This window comes from Daphnia pulicaria, chromosome 1 (genome assembly GCF_021234035.1).
Source record: "Daphnia pulicaria isolate SC F1-1A chromosome 1, SC_F0-13Bv2, whole genome shotgun sequence".
Lineage (NCBI taxonomy): Eukaryota > Metazoa > Arthropoda > Branchiopoda > Diplostraca > Daphniidae > Daphnia > Daphnia pulicaria.
The window spans coordinates 19257599-19277843 of record NC_060913.1 but is presented as its reverse complement, the minus strand read 5'-3'; the positions used below and the strand labels follow the sequence as shown (position 1 = coordinate 19277843).

The window sequence follows — 20245 nt, the reverse complement described above, 5'->3', positions numbered from 1 at the left end:
TACCGGTGAATCAGAAAACCCGGCACATGAAGTACTGATCCAGCAATCGACTTATTCTTGGCTCATCTATCTTTCTTCAGTGAAACATTAGTAAATCACAAATACCCAAGTTATGTATTGTGGGAACATATGGATGAATGTTTCTGAGAAAACTAAGTGTTTAATAAGCGGTCTTCCGTCCAGATTCCATATACTTCACCGAACTGTGATATGCACTTATTCGAAATTAAAATGCTCTATGTTGCGCACAGACGAAAAAGTGAAGATAGGAAGCTGAGCATGCAAAAACTATAATTCAAGTTATGATTTTTCTAGTTCTCTCTCATATGCATACATTTTGTTTGTTAAAGAAGATTAAGAAAAAACGGGTGAAGTGGGAACTCAATCCTTACAACAAGGAATACAATGAAGTTTGAGAGACCAATAGGCTTCATTCAAACGGATGTAGAGGAATAATAAATTGAAACAACGACGGTCACCAACATTGACAGGGCGTAGACGGAGGTGGCATGAAGGAAACGAAGGAAAAGAGCTACAACAATGACTAGTACCAAAATATGAATCATCAAGACAGAACTAATCACTAAAGGTTACCAACAGTTTTTTTTAAATATTCAAACCAAACGTAAAGATGAAGTTCAAGTTCTACCTCCGCGATAAACTCTAGCAGTTGCCTGTGCTGTTGTTTAGTTGCACTGGAAAATATAAGTCTGGGAGGATGAGTGACAAAGAAAGAGGGCACACAGAACGCGTTTTTGACGACAAATAATTGAACATCATCAGGTAGAAAGACAACAGAAACGCCACAAAGGGTTGAGGTTGGGATGTTCAGTGGGTTGGGCAAAGAATGCCGTTCTGTTTTTTTTTTTGTTTTTTTTTTCAACTCAAATACAAAATGTATGATGGCATTCGGTACAAGGACGCCACAATTCCTAGCCGGGGCCCCTTATTCTTCTCTCTTCTCTAGAACTCGGCAAATTCTTTAGCACATTTTTCTGTAGACGAAATCCTTAGTGCTTCTTCTTCGTAATCGTCGAAGTTACTTGTGTCACCTGGTCCTTTACACTTGGGGATGAAAGGCGCTTCAACCTGTTAAACGAGATCGCACCACACAAAATCAGTACATCGGTACACATTTTCCCAATAAGAGTTCTATCCATGACACAGCTCTATACAGATTCAACTATTAATCTATCGAAAAGTTGGCTACTGCACAAGAAAGACACTGGACCAATGAATTAAAAATTCTACTTTTTTTAATCTAGTCAATTTACTGAAAGAGGTGAGTGAATCAAAAGAAAGATGTTATAGAACCAGGTACAAAAAGATGATTAGTGCAATAAACTACGGATTTACACCCAGGAAAGCGATACACCTGTCTAGTTGAAGGCGGTTCTAATAGAAACAATCAAACCAGCATTCAAAACTAAAAACTGCATAAAACAAACCGACAAAAAGGTTTCGGATTATTTTTTTTTTTTTTTTTGAAAGACCTCAGAAATCTTCGAATTCCTTGGCATGCACATTTTCCGCTTTGATCTTGAACACACTTCCGTTCTCTTCGTATTCCTGGAAATGGCGAGTATCTCCGGCTCCCTTTACTTTGGGCACTAGAGGTGCTGTAATCTGATTAACATCCATTCAGGATAGAGATGACCGACGGAGAACAAGGCAATCATCCATGCACCATGCGGAAGGAGAAGTGAAGAAGCAAAAACCAAAAGTGGAAATTCAAGAATAAAAGATCAGAAAGTCCCCATGCACCACCAGAGTGAATTATTAGTAAAGGACTACACCAGAAACTGTTCAAAGACGAATGGTAAATAATACACTCCATCGTAAACAACCAAAAACCCAATGAGATACGGCGGAATGAGAGCCTATTTCTCATTGAACATTGTCCCGCTTTTCTTACCTTTTTCTGATAGATAGCAATCCAGTCAGTTGACTGGAACCAACGATGATTCTTTATGTCATTTACTCCATTCTTTAGATTACCAAAACGCTTCGTCAGATCAACTTGTAGCAAGTAGCGCAGTAAATCCTTCAGATCTGAACTGAAATGCGACGGAAATCGAACCTGGGAAAAAAAAACAAGACATTATTATCAACGGCTAAAATACTCTTCTGTAAATGGAAGTTAAACCTAAACATGTTGATGAAACACTTGTTATTTCTAATAATATTGAATTGGATCACGTTTCTTTACCTTCCCTGAGACAATTTTCTCATATATCTGAATAGGTTGATCGGCAAAAAAGGGAGGATAGCCAGCAGCCATCTCGTACACCAACACACCAAGTGCCCACCAATCAACAGCTTTGTTGTAACCCTAATAGAATCACGTTCAATAACCAAATTTGCTCTGGCTGTCAATGATATGTTATTGATCAAACGAATAATACGTACTTTGCTGAGAATGATTTCAGGGGCAAGGTACTCGGGAGTTCCACACAGCGTCCATGTCCGTCCCTTAACTCTTTTAGCAAACCCAAAGTCTGTCACCTGCAAATCAAAAGAGTTTATAGAACCTTTTAGAGTCAGAAATGAATCACGATGAAAACCTTTAGATATCCATGACTGTCAATAAGAAGATTTTCAGGTTTCAAATCCCTGTATATAAGGTCCAGGTAGTGGAGATACTCAAAGGCCAAAACGATTTGGGCTGCATAAAACCGCGAGTGTGGTTCGCTAAATAATCAACAAAACTTTTAGGTTCGAGCAATCTTACCGAGAATTTAAAAAAAAAAAAAAAAAAAAAAATTTCGAAGTAAAATCTAAAATCTAACAAACCTGAATCGTCCAATTTTTCTCAGGTGAGAAAACATTTCGCCGCCAGGGACGTACTCGAGAACCATATACAAATTAGAATTGTCCTGCAGCAATGGAAAATATTCAAATATTAATTAAAAGATCAATGACACACGAGAAAAACCCATTCACTACACAGCCGACGTCAACATCAAATCAGATTTTTTCTTTCGAGAAACTTTACTTTCATAAAACTCATCACGCGAGTTCAGAAATAATTTTTTTTGTGTTCGCTCTGCCGTGCGTGAAAAAATAAAATGATCAAGAGAATTTTAAAAAGTACCTTGAAGTGATATTCTAAGCTGACAAGGAAAGGAAAACTAATTGCTTGCAAGATTCTTTTTTCATTTAGCGTGTGTTCCACCTGCTTTAGTTTTACCACCTGTAAAAAGAAATGAAATTATGATTATGAAACTAAAATTATTTACATGAAGCAAGATAACGAATTACATGAGGCAACGCACAGCATTTAAAAAAAAGGAGAAATGTTCTATGCATCATCAAAGGTCAACAAATAAATCTAGGTCTTCGCACATTAGTAATAAAGTCGAATATGATGGTAGATTACGAAATGTTGCAAAAGTAGAGACCTGTAAAACAGATATAATCTCACTTATATAATCATGCAACATCACATTTATACGCGTGATATTCGTAACAATTTAAATTTCCTAATTTTGAAAACGAATTGAGTGCGAGAGATTTAAAAAAAAAAAAAACATTTTTAATATTTTAAAGAGTATCTGAGACAAGAGAACCGATAAACTAAGCACAACACGTTGATGTTTTTGTTTTAACTCGATTTCGTAAGTAGATTTCAATTAGCTTCTAGCTAGAGTGACGTTAATCATCAGACTTAAGTGGTTTGACAATTGAGTGAAGTTCCGAACACTGGTTTACTTCAAAGTCGATGCCGAGCTACTTCAAATAAGGCATCATACACTGGATGTTACCGAATCTACAGACCGGATTCAAACTGAAATAAACCAGCTATTTGGAAAGCCAGAAACCTGACAACATAACACACACACACACACACACAAACAGACAAAATAAAATCCACAGAAGGGTTCGATTAAGAATTCTATCTCAGCCGAATAGTAGGCGACCTCGAGTCCTCGAGGCATGCTCAAACTCGGCGTCCAGGGAATTACGTGAAGATCATGATAATTACTCGAGGGACCAATGCTCGAGTCGACTCGTTCAAATAGACTTTCCAAAATCCACATCTAACATACGTGTACCATGGTTGTTTGAAAGAACTATTTGTCTAAACGGTGAATAGCCTTTTAACAAACTGGATTTTCAAAAATTGCTCGACATAATTAAAATCTCTATTGCAAACTGTGTAACTTGCCGTGTGCTCTTAACGTGGCTGTAAACAGTCATTTACAAGGAAACACAAGAACACCTGACTACTCATAAACAAACCATTTTTGCTTCACCTCAAAAACATGTCTACAAGGCCAGCTTTCACAAGGGCATAAAACAATATAACTACTTGTGGCGTATTTTTTAAGAAATAGTGACATTCGTAATGCTCCATCGATTGCTTACATTCTAAAAGTTACAGAATGCTTTCTAGTAAACCGTAATTAGCACACGATAACTCACGTTGCTCAATCAGAGAAATGATTTGATATTAAGTTGAAAATTACCTTTTGTTTGTCAAGAATTTTCATGGCATAGTACTTTTTGGTCGATTTGTGTTGGACGAGCATAACGCGACCAAACGAGCCCGTTCCCAAGGTCTTGATTCGGTCGAAGTCATCTAAGCACGCCGTATTCTGTTAATTATATGAAGAAGAAAAAAAGAGAATTGCAAATATTAGAATTCAGTCTGCATAGAACAAATTCAGTCTGCATAGAACATTAGATTCAATTTGTTTTTCAAGCAATCAAAATGGCTAGAAAAATCCAGATAACAAACTATCTCACAAGAGTCTTATCTGATTGTGTACACATTTTCTCAGCAGGGTTACAACAACAGCAAAAAAAAACAAATCATGGGATATTTGACCGAACCCAAATGCATGAAAATAGCACGACTACAGTACGCTTTGATGATAAAAAACGAAAAAAGTGCCGATAAGTCATTTGAAATACCAAACTGGATTTGAGAGAAAACGATTTCGACATAAAACGAGTTCTTGGGGAACGTTTTATGAGGACAACCATCGAAAAAAACTCTACAGCAAAGATGTCAATCTTTTTATAACAAACATAAAACCGGGTTAATGCTAGAACATGCGATATTTTGAGAAAGTGACAATTTCACAAACATCTGACATTATTTTTTTTTTTGACACAAGTTCCAGGGTTACCAACTCGGCAAAATGGTGACTGGACTGGATAGGAAATGTAATAATTTTCATTTTACAGGGTGTACAAGTAACTCAGATTAAGATATTATCAATAAATTCTGGTAGTTATGCTTACTTGAGATTGGTTTTTCCATTGTTCTTCAAACTTCTCCTTGGCCTCACGTAAGAATTCTTCAACTACATGGAGAAAAAAAACACAATTAAAATGATAACTGTATAGTTTCATCGATGAAATAATACGTCGACAATTTAAAATATATACAGATTCATTTGGTAGAAATTCACTAAACCGATGATCAAAACGAAACAAAACCCGTTATTGAACTAAAAATCAAGTTATGTTCTTTTGGTAAACAAAACCTGAAGCAAACACATATAAACCTTGGCCCAAAAACGTATCGATATATAGAACACCCAGTTGCTTGCCCAGAAAACATTGGCCAGCTGTGATTTTCCAAAGCAATTTCTTTCGTGGTCTTTCGCCACTGAGTCATTAATTTTCACTGGAGTGAATTCAAACAAAATGGAATCAAAATAACCACATACAAACGCCCTGAGTGAGTTTTACTCAAACCAAAGCAAAAACATATTTTGCAAATTGATCTTGAAATTGGTCAAGAGTCAATTTTAAAAAAGTGAAAACTAATAATTGAAAAACAGGGTCGAACTGTTGGTCGAACATCAGGACAAGCTCGTAAATAAAGTCGTTAGCAAAGACATTTTGATTTCCAACTAATTAAGTGAGTCAAATCAGGCAATAGACTAACTGCCCAATGACCTCAATGAGACAACTGAAAACTCAGCTGGGAGTATGGCATTAAAAACCCAGCTCTCCATCTAAGGACAAACCACGTTTTCTTTCTTTCAGAGTTGAACCGCTCCGAGGGAAACATTCGAACTGGTTTTTTGGGAGTAACCTTTTAAGGATGAAACCGAGAAATCTTTATACAGATAGACACAGGTCCCAAGCTGAAATGTTTATGATCGGTAACAGAAATTATAATCAGACTGGCAACATTTTGGTGTGTGCTCCGCAAAGGAATAGACGGCCTATCGCTACTTTTAATCTAGCTTCAGGGATTTGAACATCATCTAGTTGTGGCATATATTCGTGAAATAACAGCTGCGATTAGGAACGATGAACCCGATAAACCTGGAAACTGGCAATCTTGTAAATACATGAAAAAAAAGTCTATAGAAAATGGAGACAACATTTTTTGGCCGGGTCCAAAAAAGAAAAAAAGGAAAAAAAGGTGGTCGGTGGTGCTGGGGAAGTCATTGAACAAGTCGAGTCGTGAAAACCGACGGCTTGATGAATGATGACTGGCACAATAAGAGTCTCTGAATATGGTCCGACTCGTGTGTCATGGTCTTACCATTTTCAGTGGGATCGCCTTTTTTCGTTGTGGCTGCATTTCCCATGGCTCGGCTTGTTTTTTTTTTCTTTTCCTCACTCGGCTTCTCACACGCGCATATACGGACAACAAGCAAGCATTCACGAACGGCAAATGCTGCTGGGATTTCTTTGCTAACGAAACAAAACCCAAAAGTTGTGGCAGTTTACGACATTTGGAGTCAGCCGACGAAATCAGGCAGTAATGTCTCGGGCAATGCGGTGGGTTTGATGACGTCAACAACTGATTTCGTTTGGCAGCCAAATTATGCGTACAAATTGAGCATCTGCTGCTTGTTCGGGTCCAGATTCTACGTGAGTGGCACGTTAGTCACACCAGCCCAGTCCATCACACAAGTCGCGATGCAATGCAACACAATAGAAAGGAGCTGCTGCACTAGTTGAGTGGTGCCCCAAACATTCGACCAATGTCACAAGAAATGGCGAAAGAAATTTCGGAAAAAAAACCCCCCAAAAAGAGTCGAAAACGGCTGCTGCTCTAGCAGCTTGAATGTCTCCTATCGTTTTTGCACTTATTGTTTCGATGCACTTGAACGCAGCCCGAAGTGGCGAAAGGGAAATTCACAAGCCACAGAGTCTCTGCTTGGTGGTGGCTCTGCACAGTCAGACGTCGCCCGGTTCTGATTTCGTCGTAGTTGGCAGTTCATTGAGTCATTTGCCAACTGAGAAAACAAAGCAGCTGGGCAAAGGAGTTTGGAATCAAAGCGACTGCAGCGAAGAATGGGCGAATTTCCTCAACTGTGGACGTCCTTTTCAACTTTAAACGCACACAACAACCGAAATCTGCTAGTAACTCACACTACTACCAGTCTCCATGGCTTCTTTCATTGCCTCTTTCCCGGCAATGGACGTACGGCCGTTGCTTCCGACCTTTCTCCGTGTTGAAGAGGGACAGGCCCCGCCCACTCGTCAGCACCATCTGTCGAGACATCGTTTAAGCTAGCGACGACTCCCAAACACCCAAAGACTTTTCTTCTTATTATTCTTCCATTTTTCCATCCACCACACAAATCGGCCCTTTTTTTACTCACTCATTGCACTCACTCATCCCCATTCTCTTCTTCACCACCAATAATATTATGCACAAACAAATCTACATTAACTATAATATAATATTAGACTAACTGCTGCTGAAGAAAAAGTGGTGCGAATTTAATTTTTTTTTTTGCTTAAATGCATTTCATCTTTGGTAAGGAAATTTAGAATTCAACTGTGGCATTCAACCTATCGAGCTTTAAATCAATATTTTACAATAAAATTACATCGTTTATATTATAATTAATCATGTGCGCAGAAAGAATTAAACTATTTACTAATAAAGATAGCAGCCTACAATACGACATTTGATCTGAAAGTCTACGGTCGTCCGTTTTCACGCAAACGAATCAATAACAAGCGACCTGCTCTCCCCTGGCGTTGCGTAAAATTCGTGGAAAAACTGCAATAAGCAGATTTTATTATTAGATGCTGGCTAGAGAATAACTAGATTGTGTTCCCAAGCATCGCCTTGGTGTATCAAGTAAGCCCAAATATGCCAAATTTGGCTCTTTTCTGTATTCCTGCCTTGGCTGATGTAAACATCACGTCAGGTCAGAGAAGAAACAAATGAAATTCATTGCAAATATGAACGCTAACGCCTATAGCCTGGATTAGTGTTACGTATAGTCTTGGGGTGTATTATGTGTTCTCTAAGAGAAAAGCGTAAAGATGTCGTAGGTAAATGGGAAGAAGTGGAGCCTCCCGAGTGTGCCCGGATCGATCGATACCGACCGCCAGTAGCCGAGAGTAAGTGTTGCCAGATCTGCTGGTTTGGACCCTCCTTTTCCCGCACCCTATCCATAATAATATCGATCGTCATCTTCATCCGCTATGTCCCAGTTGTTCCATCTCGCCACCTGTTACTACTAGAGAGACCCACCACCTCAAAGGCCCCATGCAAATGGCATCTACACTGACTTTGTAAAAACAAATCTTGACAACTTTGACAGGACTATAATCCTCTTCTTTAAAGACACATACTTTTCGTAAAAATATTCTTATCAGAGCATTATTTTCGTACACAAAATCACGCACTAGGAGTAATCTAAACAGATAACTATGCATTCCTCCTCCCTTTTGATTATGTAATAACAATCGATAGGGAAAAGGTGTACGACTGACTCTGTTACCGCCAGGTTGATTGATTGTGCCATACTCAAGATATCCTATTTGAATTTAGGTCGAAATTATTTGAAGCCGGTACTTGTTGTTTTAATCCCAAAATTACGATTTACTGTTCTTTATTGTCTTTAGTCCAATTTGCAACGTCAAATTCGCATCGGATCCTAAAACTAATTTTCCCTGATGGTTTGAATAGTTCCTTGTTAGTCAAAACCCCGTTTTTCTATCAGCCTCCTTGATTCGCTGAGTGTGGGGGTTCACAGCGCAGCATTCCATAAATGTTAATCGGTAGAGAAAAATCATGATCAATCACAGACAAGTAAGAGGAATTCGTTTGAGTGGCTGCCTATTCGATTGAATTTTTAAAAGTGATTGATCAGGTGAAACGGTGGTGAAATAACTGCGAAATTAAAGGTAAATGGCGTGTTGCGTGTTGGTTTGTAACTACCGTAAAAAAAAGGCGCAGTCTTTCGTTTCTCTCGCAAGTCGCAACAAATATTCAGATGAAACAGCGCCGCTAATTTGAATCATCGCAACACCAAGCTAATTCTGTTCAATCCGCTTCATTACAAAAAAAAACATGTCTTATTCTGAAAATCATGACTATTTTGGGGAACCAATAAAACGATAGACCAACTGGGAAAAAATTGCGGAAAAAGTCCAAATCATGAAAAACAAAAACTCAAAGAGTTATCTAATAAACTAAAGTTAAGTCAAAATAATTGTCCAATTATGTGAATGGAGGAATATTAAGGAATTCGCCAAATCCAAACGTGGAGAATACAACTGGAAGAGTGCTGTAAAAATTAAAAAAATAAAGGTGAAAGAAAAGCGAACTTACGATTCGAATGTCCATCCGAATGGGCGGGCAAAACGGCACCGCTTTTGGATCCACTGGAGCCTAGTGGCATGTTATAAGAATTGTTAGCTAATGGATTGGAGTTAACTTTATTGCCGATAGATGGACCGTGATGTTGATTCTGCAAATAAAAAACGACGTCAAAATGAAACAAACAATTAGAAAATAATCCCAAGAAAAACATAGTACAAAGATTGCGTAATAATAGTTGGCACCCAAAAAAAAAATCTGAAATCGATTAACATTTTATCCACTTGTGAATGCCAATGTATAGGCTACATGACGACGTCTAGCTACTTACTACACTACTCCACCACGGATGGATGGCTGCTTGCTCACACACAAATAGCCTTCAAAAATGTTTGTCAGACGACAATACCTCAACAGTTGTTACTAAAATGCTTAGCTGTTCACGTCCTAGTTGCTATGTGACCTGTTTGGCGAATGAAGTTCGCTCGTCTCTAGCTTTTTGGCTAATGTTTTCTAGTTATGAAAGATGCGACCAACTATATCGTCTCTTGTAAATTTATTATGATTTGATTTTTGATTGATTTGTAATATTAGTGCTCAATTACCTTATGATAAGAGGTAGCGTCTGTATCGGCGGCAGTCTGAGTGATGTGGTTCGAATGTGATGCACTGGCGGGTGAAGTCGGCAGAGCAATTGTCGATTGTTCTTCCTCCGCCTTCTTGTTGGCTATTGGCTTGGCAAGAGGGTTGATGATGGTGGCCGGCCCTTTTTGAATGAATTCGCCGGTGGTAGTAGTAGAAGTGGTAGTGGTGGGTACGGCTGAGGTATTTGCTGCGACCGAAATTGTGCTGCTAGTATTTTCCGTTTTATTGCTCGACTTGAGAGGTGACGGCGTGAAAATCGCCAGTCCCGGGCTGGTCACCGTTGGGTCGACATGGGTAGCCGGCTTGAAACCAATGCCTTCAACTCCTTTTTAAAAACAAAACAAAAAAAGCAAAAACAAAAGAAAACGAGCCAAAGTTTATTTTTAGATTGACCTCATAGAAAAAGCCGTCGTTCTCCATATTGATTATTTCCTAGTTTTCCCATTTTTTCCTCTGAGCTAACGCAACGGCTAGACAAGAGTAAAGACAGGAGAGAGAGCAGCAGCCAAACTGACGACAACTATCGAAAATGCTCGACAAATCAATAAGTCCGAATGTGATGCCAATCCATTTCTCTCTTTTTAATTATTCATCGTCGCAGTTTATTTGGCGATGATTCATTCACGCGCACAACAGCATCACGTACGTACATTTGAACCAAATCAATTAAAAGAGTCAATCCACATATTTCTGACGGGTCTACTACACTCAATAAAGAATCAACCTATACCGTACTAATAATTGTGGGTCTGGATTAAACACAATCGGCAGTCTAACGACAAATCCAAGATTCTCACGTCTGCTGTAGCCTAGCTGTAAGTCCGTGTGAATCATACGTGAACGTGTGCGTACCCCTTAAGAATTGTAAAATAGATGCCTACGGCTCTCCGTTATTATAAGACGACGACATCCCTACAAAAACGGGTGTGTATTTTCCCTTTACTTGGCGCTAGGTAACAGCCGAATAAATGAGGAGATGGGAAACAAATACGAAAAAAGAATCTCGACGCTATCCATGAACTTTTAAAAAGAAGAAAAACGAAAAAAAAAAAAGAATCGCGCGGCTTTACAAACGTTCAAAAAACTTTCTCTCCGAGACTAGATCGGGTTTCTAGAAAGGAAAGTATATTCATCTAAAGGGCAAGTTAAAAAGAACAAAAACAAAAAAAAACAAAAAAAGGTTCTGAGCTATTTCTACAGTCTGTACAACACATCAAAATGTGTTTTCATATTTTTCCCATAGCCTACAGCACGTTTGAAAATGTTGGCTTTCAGACAGGTGACACACACACACACTGCCCTTTTATAAAGAATAAATGCCTAGCGTGTGTAATAAAAGGCCAGAAATCGACTAATATAACTCGAATAATGAGTGAGAACAAGAAGAAGCTAGAAGATGTAATAATCAAAAAATGTTGGCTGCATCACCGTACAGATGATAATCATCCGTAGGTAGTACCTAGTACGTATATATATTGTCCGTGCACGTCATCCAGGTGGTTTTTGCAGGGGGTTGGGTAGCGAATCAATAAAGAGGTAGGGGACGGTAGAGAGAGGCAAAAGGCGCTTGCACGAAGACGTAGGAAAGACAAGCCGCCGAGGCTTTTGACAACACCCGTTGCGTGCGCAAACGGGAGTCGAACACAGCACACACACGAAGACTATCCCCATTGATTTTTCCCCGGTAACGCACCGCCGACTCATGTGCTTCTTCTTTGCCCAGCAGACATCAGCCGTGTTGGCGAGAAAGATCGATAGATGATGATAAACGCAGATTACGGATGAAATATGAGAAAATATATAGACCATCCAGCGTCTAGGATGCGCGCCGGGAGAATAAGAGCAAGGCATCAGCAGGAAACCGTTCCGTCTATAGCGAAACAACCGCGAAATTCACTCGGGAATTAATAAAACAAGAAAGAAAAGAAAATTTCCCGCTGTTGTCCATCAACTGTGTGTGTGTGTGTGCAGCAGCCGATTATTGATGGCGGTCAGCATGGCGAATGAAACATCAGGAATTTCAATCAGTTTCAATCCTTCTTGTTGCCACTTTCTAAGGTGTCAATTCCCGATCAGGTTGGCTCCAATGACTCATTCGTCCCGGACGGCCAACATGTGTGCAACCGGTTTCTCGTATTTCTTATATATTTTTGAATTTATTTATTTTCTTTATTTTTTGTGAACGCGCAGACTTTTGTTGAACGTGAGAAAAAGAGATGCTAATCTATTCGTGGCAGCACAGCAAATATTATGCCATCAAGCAACGACTATATATGCCCTTATGTTGGCTGAAATCATTGGCAGACAACAATCAAAGTAGAGACGTCGTACACAAAGTGAAAAGGGAATTTCTTTCAATCCTCTTTTCTTTTACTAGCAGCGTCGTCTGTCCAAATATTTATTTTGTACTTGTCTGTGAAACCTCTGTTGTTTTTTCGGGTTTTATTTTTTCCCTTCTTTTAGTATTGACTCTGGGAAAGTAGGAATTAGTTAAGGGCCTGATGAATTTATCAACGTGATCAAACAAATCCCAAACGCTACGTCACTGATTAGCCTCCATTTCCCTGTGAGCCATGACTCGGTACTTTAAATGCTGATACCTTTCAAAATAGATATAAAATCACGTCGAATGTTCGGAATTAAATTTAAACTTGATAAGCATGATTTTCCTACTCATGCGTCATCCCATCAGGATATTTTGACTTGAAATCAAATCATTATTCTTATATTTAAAAAAAAAACCTGCTCAAACAGTTGCCGATGTTTGTGCATGTCGTTGGCAAGAAAACAAACGCGTTCCACGTCAATTATGTCAATCTGGCTAGAACATCTTAGCTTCTCGCGACTTTCCTGCTGTTGAATTGTGTCCCGCCCCTTTAAAAAAAATTGCTGGTAGCATTAGAGCCAATAATATCGCGGCAAAGTCTCACGTTCTTTCAAAGCTTTAAGGCCAACAACAATCTCTCGCCATATTTTGCGTTGGTTGTTAATGAATGTACGCGGCGTATGCTGCTAGCTTCGTCGTGTGCTTTTTTATGCCCATTCACTAAGAAATAGGAACAGTGTCTACGTCATGTGTGCTGCTGAGCTGTATAAGGCAGTTTGAGTTTGAGTTTGGCTTACGTCCGTTTTTTTCGACAATCAAATGCCACGGGCCATGGATTTTTCGAGTCATCGAGGGTTATCCTTATAAGGTCTCGCTTACTTCTCTCTACTGCCCGGCTCTCCATTCTTTTTCCACTCTCAAACAGCAATCTGCCCTCCAGCTTTTTCTGGGATTTTTTGGGAAGGCGCACTGCTGTGATGGCCATCCAATGAAAAGGCGACCCAACGGGAAACGCACCAAAAAAATCAACCGGAATCTTTTTTCCCCAGACAATTTACGCAATTTGAATGCCTTATTAAAATCATTTACGGATAATACTTGTCCAGTCTAGTATATCTATATATTGATATGATTTACAGACACCAGCATCTTCTTCTTTCTAATTCAATTTTTCGACGGATGAAATGTTTGCTGTTTCAACATTTTCACGAAGGGAAATATTTCCCCCCTGACCCGTTTACTTGGCCCCACACTATCTGAAACCTGTCGCGTTCCAAACAAAGCGCGGCATGAGTTTTAATAATTTTCCTTAAGGACAAAATGTTTGAATAACCTGTTCATCGTTATCATTGATTAAACCCACAGAACCGTGCCGACCAAAATTCCCCTGTAGTAACAACGACGAATAAATGCTTTCAATGAGTAAGAGACAAATTTAAAGGGAAATGATTACAGTTACTGCTGCTGTAGAAGCTTCGGTACATTTCGGGGTACAAACGTAATCGAACTTAAATGCTAAAACAATTTGACTAGTTATAAATAACATTATACATTGACAACGCCATTATGTAATCAGGTCATTTTATTTTGTCGGCAGGTTTCTTTCACTAAATAATTGCGCCAACCATTTTTGAAATGGTTTTTTTTTATGCAGACATATCCACCACCACGTCAAGATTGGAAACGGTGTTTTTAATTTAACCTCGACAGTAATAACCGAAAGGATAAAAACGCAACTTTCAGTATTTTTTTTTTACCCGAACGAAATTCCCCGAAATGATTACAGTGATAACTATATACTTGAGGTTACTTTAAATCGTATTATACCAAAAAACTCTAGGAAGTCACAGAAATCTGTAGAGAATGATTAGTAGAGAATGCACAGTATCATACAACAGCTAGTGATGAAAATGTCCAATTTTTCCGTGGTTAATACGTCAATCAGACAAAAATAGAAGGACATTTTTTTTTTTTTGTTTTTTTTTAATCAGTTTAAAACTATGAAATACACTGAGTAGTATTGCCATGACTTTGATGAAGAAAAAGGAAATTCCTAGAAATAGAATATGATCATTTAATTCTTTTGGGATTTAGAAACTTTTCTTCTTGTAATACATATGTGACTAACCAATAAGTAACATTCGAGGGGAACCCTCGGCTAATATACCGAATGCTCATTATATTAATTTACAAGGCTTCTGCGTTTTTACTAGACATTTAAATCGCTGGTAAAATGCAAAGGTGGCTACATGGACAGACGAAGACCCGAACTTCGCACAATGTCCTAAGATGATAAGAATCTGAGTGTCTAGTTTCCATAACAAACCTTATATACCTTATATTTCTCCATATTGGATTTGTGTCTGATTTAATTTCTTGAGAATCAATTGAGTTAATGATTATACCTGCTTGTGCACGAACATATTTGTCATACTGCCTAAACGTGTACCAGCACGCACAAGGATCCATCTATTAATACGATTCTACGATTACAAATATCTTTTGGCTCGCAATGTGGACACGAGAAAATGTTGATAAAAAAAAAGGGCGCACCTCCGTCCTATTCCAATGAAAGCATTGGAATGGAATAGGTTTATTAACTCAACCCACAAAGCTTCAGTCAATAAAACACATAACAAATTTAAAATTTAATTTGATTTTTCAATTTCACCACAGCTGTTGCTTTGATTCCCTTTTTTTTCCTTTTTAATCAAACATGCTTAACTAAAATGGATATGCGGAAAGACCTTAGATGGGCGGAGTAATATCTACGGGGTATTAAAGAAATATCCAGTACCAAAGGATTAATGTCTTGTAGGAAGACTTATTTTCATTCGGCTGTGTATGTAGACTGTAGGACGAAGTAACTGACGCTGCAAACAACTAGGTTGTACGATTGGAATTTTTGTAATCCAGTGACTTCACGAACCTTAACCATGTATGACTCCCGATAAATCTTACAGTTACATTATACGCAAGCAATACTAGAATACCTATTTGCGTTTAGAATTGCGTTCATTAAGTCTTTTAAGTATATTTAAGTAAATAGATGTGTAAAATTAAGTGTAAAATTCTGCATTAGCGAATGACTCAGAGTAAGAATCACCCAACAGTTACACAAATCCCTCTGTCAATAACAGTTGATCATTCTAGATTTGTGATTACAAAATTTAGGCTATATCAAACGCGTAGACTGACGATGATTTGAGATGATTTGATTCGTGTTAATCACGAATGACACGCGTTACAAACTGGAATGATTCTTTCCGAGTGCAAGTCTAAACTCGTGCAGTTTAGGACCAGTTGCTGGCCAATATAACTGATAAAGGCTACGGGACAAAACATAATCAGCCGGTCGTTTGTAATACGCAAATTAAGATCAAATCAACCTTGATTGGCGACGAACAATATTTGGCAATGTCACACAGGACAAGACGAGATGTAATGAACTTAAAAAAAAAAAAAATTCCAAAAATCTGAGGCTAGTGGCCCAGTTCACTCATGTAATAATGCCGCTCCAGGTTAACAAGAGAGGCGTACAACCCTGCCCATCGATCGTTTGCAATGGATTCCAGGCTCCAACCAGCAGTCGAAGGCTAATCGATTAAATGATGACGGATTGACGGAGTTTGCGCAGCAGACTTTTTAGGTGATGTCTCTATATATATATTCCGTATCATCATGTCTAAATCATGATTTGATTATATAACGAATAACGCCGTTAATGTTTTATATACGCTTCCCGAGAATTCAATTCCAATTTGCAATTTGGCACTATATAAAGAAACAGTTTCATTACTTTTAAATTTCTTGAAAGGTTATTTCGGTGGGTTTTTCCCCCCAAACCCGCTGGATGCTGATGTGGCGCAACGAAAGGCGATGACAAGTTTCAGCTGTTTCAGCACTTAATCAAATCGGTTGTAAAAGTGCGAGGATTAGACCAAAGAATATAGGCGACACTAATTGAGTTTCTCAAAGTTAAAACCGAGTTAATGCGCAACCAAAGTTGTAATGAAGAGAGAGAGAGAGAGAGATACAAAGTCGTCTGACGTGAACTATGTTCATTTGCATAGAGTACTTAGTGAACTGCTGCGCTGTTTTCTCCTCCCGTTACTTTGGAGAAATGCTTATCCGAAACGTCTCATTTTTCGCACGAAAAACCGAGGGAAAAAGATTGACGCTTTTTGAGAGTTGGGGGGGCTGGAGTGCTGTGTGGCGACGACCCGCTTTCTATTGTTAGAAACGGTGACTGACAATGCCATCCGAGCTAGGAGTCGGATAAAATACACTCCGTTTAAGACCATCCAGAATGTGTCGTGTCTACTTCCCAAATTGAACGTTTTTTTTTGCGAGCGATTTATATCTTGAATTCACGAATTCACCACAAACCTCACGGATTATGTGAAGCCATTCCTAGATGGTAGACGACGACAATGTCAAGTCGCGGGGAATGTTTCTCTTTTAAATATCTGCGTCCCAACATTTTTTTTTTTCTTTTTTGAGGGGGGGGGGGGGGGTGGAGAAAATTTCATATTGATTTAAAAATAGAATGAGAGAAGGGGGGCAGAGCTTCAATTCTTCGTTCTCGCAATTGCGTCTGGGAAAGGGAAACTTGGATCAAGAGATCGATTCTTGATAATGCCAAGGGTTTTGACTGTTGGGGCACAGCTAGCAGTAAAGAACGGCAGCAACTGGTAGCTGGCATTTTCCCGAGCTTGGCAATCATTATCTAAAGGGGGTGTAGTCTAGTACGTACTGCTATAAGTTTTTGTCTTACCTCTCAGTCTTTTCTATTTTTTGTTTTTCTTTTCTTTTCTTTTCTTTTCTTTTCTTTTCTGGGGGAGATGAGTTGCTGCTTTGTTGACTTGGCGTGCCGTGTAGCCTCCTTTTTGGAAATAGAATCGGAATTTCCCGAAGGTATCCCGTATCCACCGAGTATTGTGTGTTTGAAATAAGCGAGGAGAGTATTCCCGGCCGAAATCTGATTTAAAAGCGGCTTCTTAGAAACGGCTGGCGAACAAGGCCATACACCCCACCGTCGACAACGTTCAATACAATTGCATCACTGATGTGGCTGCAGCCGAGAGCTTCTTCTTCTTTTCTAACCAATGTTTGGAGGTGAAACAGGAACATCTGCTCATTCAGCCAAACTGTGACTCTCAAATCCAGTCGATTTGGGCTCAGAACTGATGGCGACTCGTTTTTTTGTTTTTGTTTTTGTTGTTTTTTAATTTCAAGGATTGAATCACAAACAGCCACCCACAAGAGAGAGAGAGACGCTGAATCGATTTGGAGGGGTTGAAAAATCGCTGGAATTAGCCGTGAGAATTGTACTAACTGGACACTGCGGAGATCTCTGAGGTTTGAGTGTGAGTCAACTTTCTTTTAGGATAACATTTGTGGATGTTAGGAAGGAGCGACATAGACACATCGGCATCAGAGGAAATACTGACGAAAACTGCCTCTTGGCAGCAGCACGTGTCCTTCACCCAGAGTCGGCGCTAAGCCCTCCCCGTTCTCGGCTCGCAACGCACCCACACACGCACCCACTCCCATATATACGCAACATCTTCCAAGGCGACTGCGTACACAGCGCAGACCAGCAACAAACAACCAGCAAAACTCTTTTCTCTTCTTCTTGTCCCCCTTACTCGCCCGTCCTAATAATACTGTAACCAACTCACGACTATACGTATACACATTGATTCATTTCATTCCATCGACGCATCCAGGATTTATTCCCACTTCAAAATTTGTTCCGACACAATTACTCCCGTTCGAATTAACAAATTTCGAGTTTCAGATCAATCTAGATTTTTTGATTGCTAATTAAAAGCACATTACTATTACTATTTGATGTCAGAACAATTAGACAGTTATTTCTAAAGGTGTAAAATGTGGTGTGGTATTGTGTCTACCGGCTCTATCACCCAAACCCAAAAAGGTTTCAACCTCCATTGTGGATTTTGCTTACTCTATTCCGTTCGACCTCTTCCGATCGTCCATCCGCCTTGACCTCCGCCCTCCTTAATCGATTTAAGAAGTCGCTCAAAACCTTCTGGTGACAAGTTAACCGCAACTCAATGCGCTGCATTAGTTCAATTCAAAGTATTCCGAGTGGAATTTAAAAAAAAAACGCAAAATCCCGTCAATCAACTTCAAATTTGTAGCGCCAATGAAACTGTGTTGAGTTCTTTTTTAAAAATGGCAAATAAATGTTGACATTTTCTTTGAAAGTAAATCTTAAAAGGTGCGGTTTTCCACTGATTGTATTCGAATTGAATTGAACTAAATTGAATGAACGCCATTAGATTCCAGTATTTATTGTTTCTGCTTTCAGACTTTTGTAGTCTAGCCAAACATCAGGGCGACTGACTTTGCTGGGACTCGACTGGGTAAACAAGCGAAAAATGCCCGTAAAACTCAAACGTTGGTTTCAACCAGTTTTAGTTTTTTATTTTATTTAATTTTATTTTCTATTTTTTATTTTTTTACATAGTTTGACTTAGTGGTCCACGGAATATGTTTCGGCACGCACATCTCCCCTAAACCAAATGGAAATATCTGAGCTACCTTGCCTTATCTAAAGCTTTATCATGAGCAAATACATTCTAGATAGATACATGTTAAACTCTCGTCCCGTTTACCTACCTGTAACAGTCTCAAAGCTACTGTTAAAAATTAAAAATACTTTACAGATAACATAGACTGCACGGGGGCAATGCGAACTGGTCTTCCCCTTGCTGTTATTGAGACCGTTCGAAGACCGAAGAGTTGTCTAATACTGGATCGATAGAAAATATTCGGCACATATTCGTGTTCGACAGCAAGGTAGTCGACTTGTCACGAATTCGAGCTCCGTTGCGCCAACGTAAATGCACAGGAAACTCGACTGCCGGCCACGCAACGCGACCAATAAAGTAGAATAATCGAATTGGTAACTCACCCAAAAATTTGTCCTTTTTCTTGCGAAGTCCTTTGAAAAAGGACATGTTGACTGTGTCGTCTAGCTCAAAAGCTGCCGATTTCCTTTAAAGAAAACAGACAATATAGTTCCGTACAAGCTGGTGGGTAGGCTATACGACGCAGTCTCACTGAAACTTTTGGGCTTAAGTTTTGTGTACTTAGAATTATTATTATTATTATTTTTTTTTTTCAAAAATATCGCTGTTACTGCGAGGGAATAACAGTTCGATGGGCCGTTTCAAGCTCGACTGAGCTCCGCTATCCAACTCATCGGCCTGCATGGAGAGCAATGGAATCTCGTGACGTCCCAGAGACGCATCTTATCAGTTCGATCATGTAAAATCCATTGTTTCCTTGAGAGCCCCACGTAAGACAAGGCGTATCAGATCAAGATAGACCGAACATCCGACAAGCTATACTGAAATGTAAATTTGAAATTCAATAATTGGCTGGTCGATGCAAAGCCATTTTTGTTAAAAATTTGCTTGTGGGCCAACGGTGTACTGATGGTAGTTGTTTTTGATATTTTTACCGTTATCTAGTTGTTCGGTTTGTACCGATATATTAGTCATTTTAAGCCAAAAAGAGGGCGGGCATTGCATAGAACAGCATGTCGGCAAAAAATTTGGGGGCCGCAAAATAAACCGTAAAACACGGCGCTTAACGGGGAAAACCCGTAAATTAATTGATTTCTCATTCCTATAATCGAACATCCTCCGTTTCGTCAAGCGTATGATACGTAAATTATTTCGATGAAAAGGGCATAAATA

The 20245-nt window shown here is 39.1% G+C and overlaps 1 protein-coding gene across 2 annotated transcripts; it reads right to left on the bottom strand.

The window, feature by feature from the left end:
• Positions 1-95: 95 nt before the first annotated feature.
• LOC124311350 (cAMP-dependent protein kinase catalytic subunit 1) lies at positions 96-19722 on the bottom strand. 2 transcript variants are annotated; one of them, XM_046775806.1, is made up of 13 exons: positions 19456-19722; positions 10144-10508; positions 9551-9689; positions 5251-5312; positions 4470-4598; positions 3095-3193; positions 2794-2876; positions 2565-2691; positions 2410-2505; positions 2210-2332; positions 1916-2080; positions 1494-1626; positions 965-1089 (listed from the first exon to the last, which is right to left on the bottom strand). In XM_046775806.1, the coding sequence occupies exons 1-12, from the start codon at positions 19499-19501 to the stop codon at positions 1495-1497; spliced, it is 1566 nt and encodes a 521-aa protein (XP_046631762.1). In that variant the 5' UTR covers positions 19502-19722; the 3' UTR covers positions 965-1089; position 1494. The 2 variants fall into 2 exon arrangements, with proteins under 2 accessions (XP_046631770.1, XP_046631762.1); XM_046775814.1 differs by lacking the exon at positions 1494-1626 and having other exon boundaries at positions 96-1089; positions 19456-19719.
• Between the last annotated feature and the right edge of the window lie 523 nt (positions 19723-20245).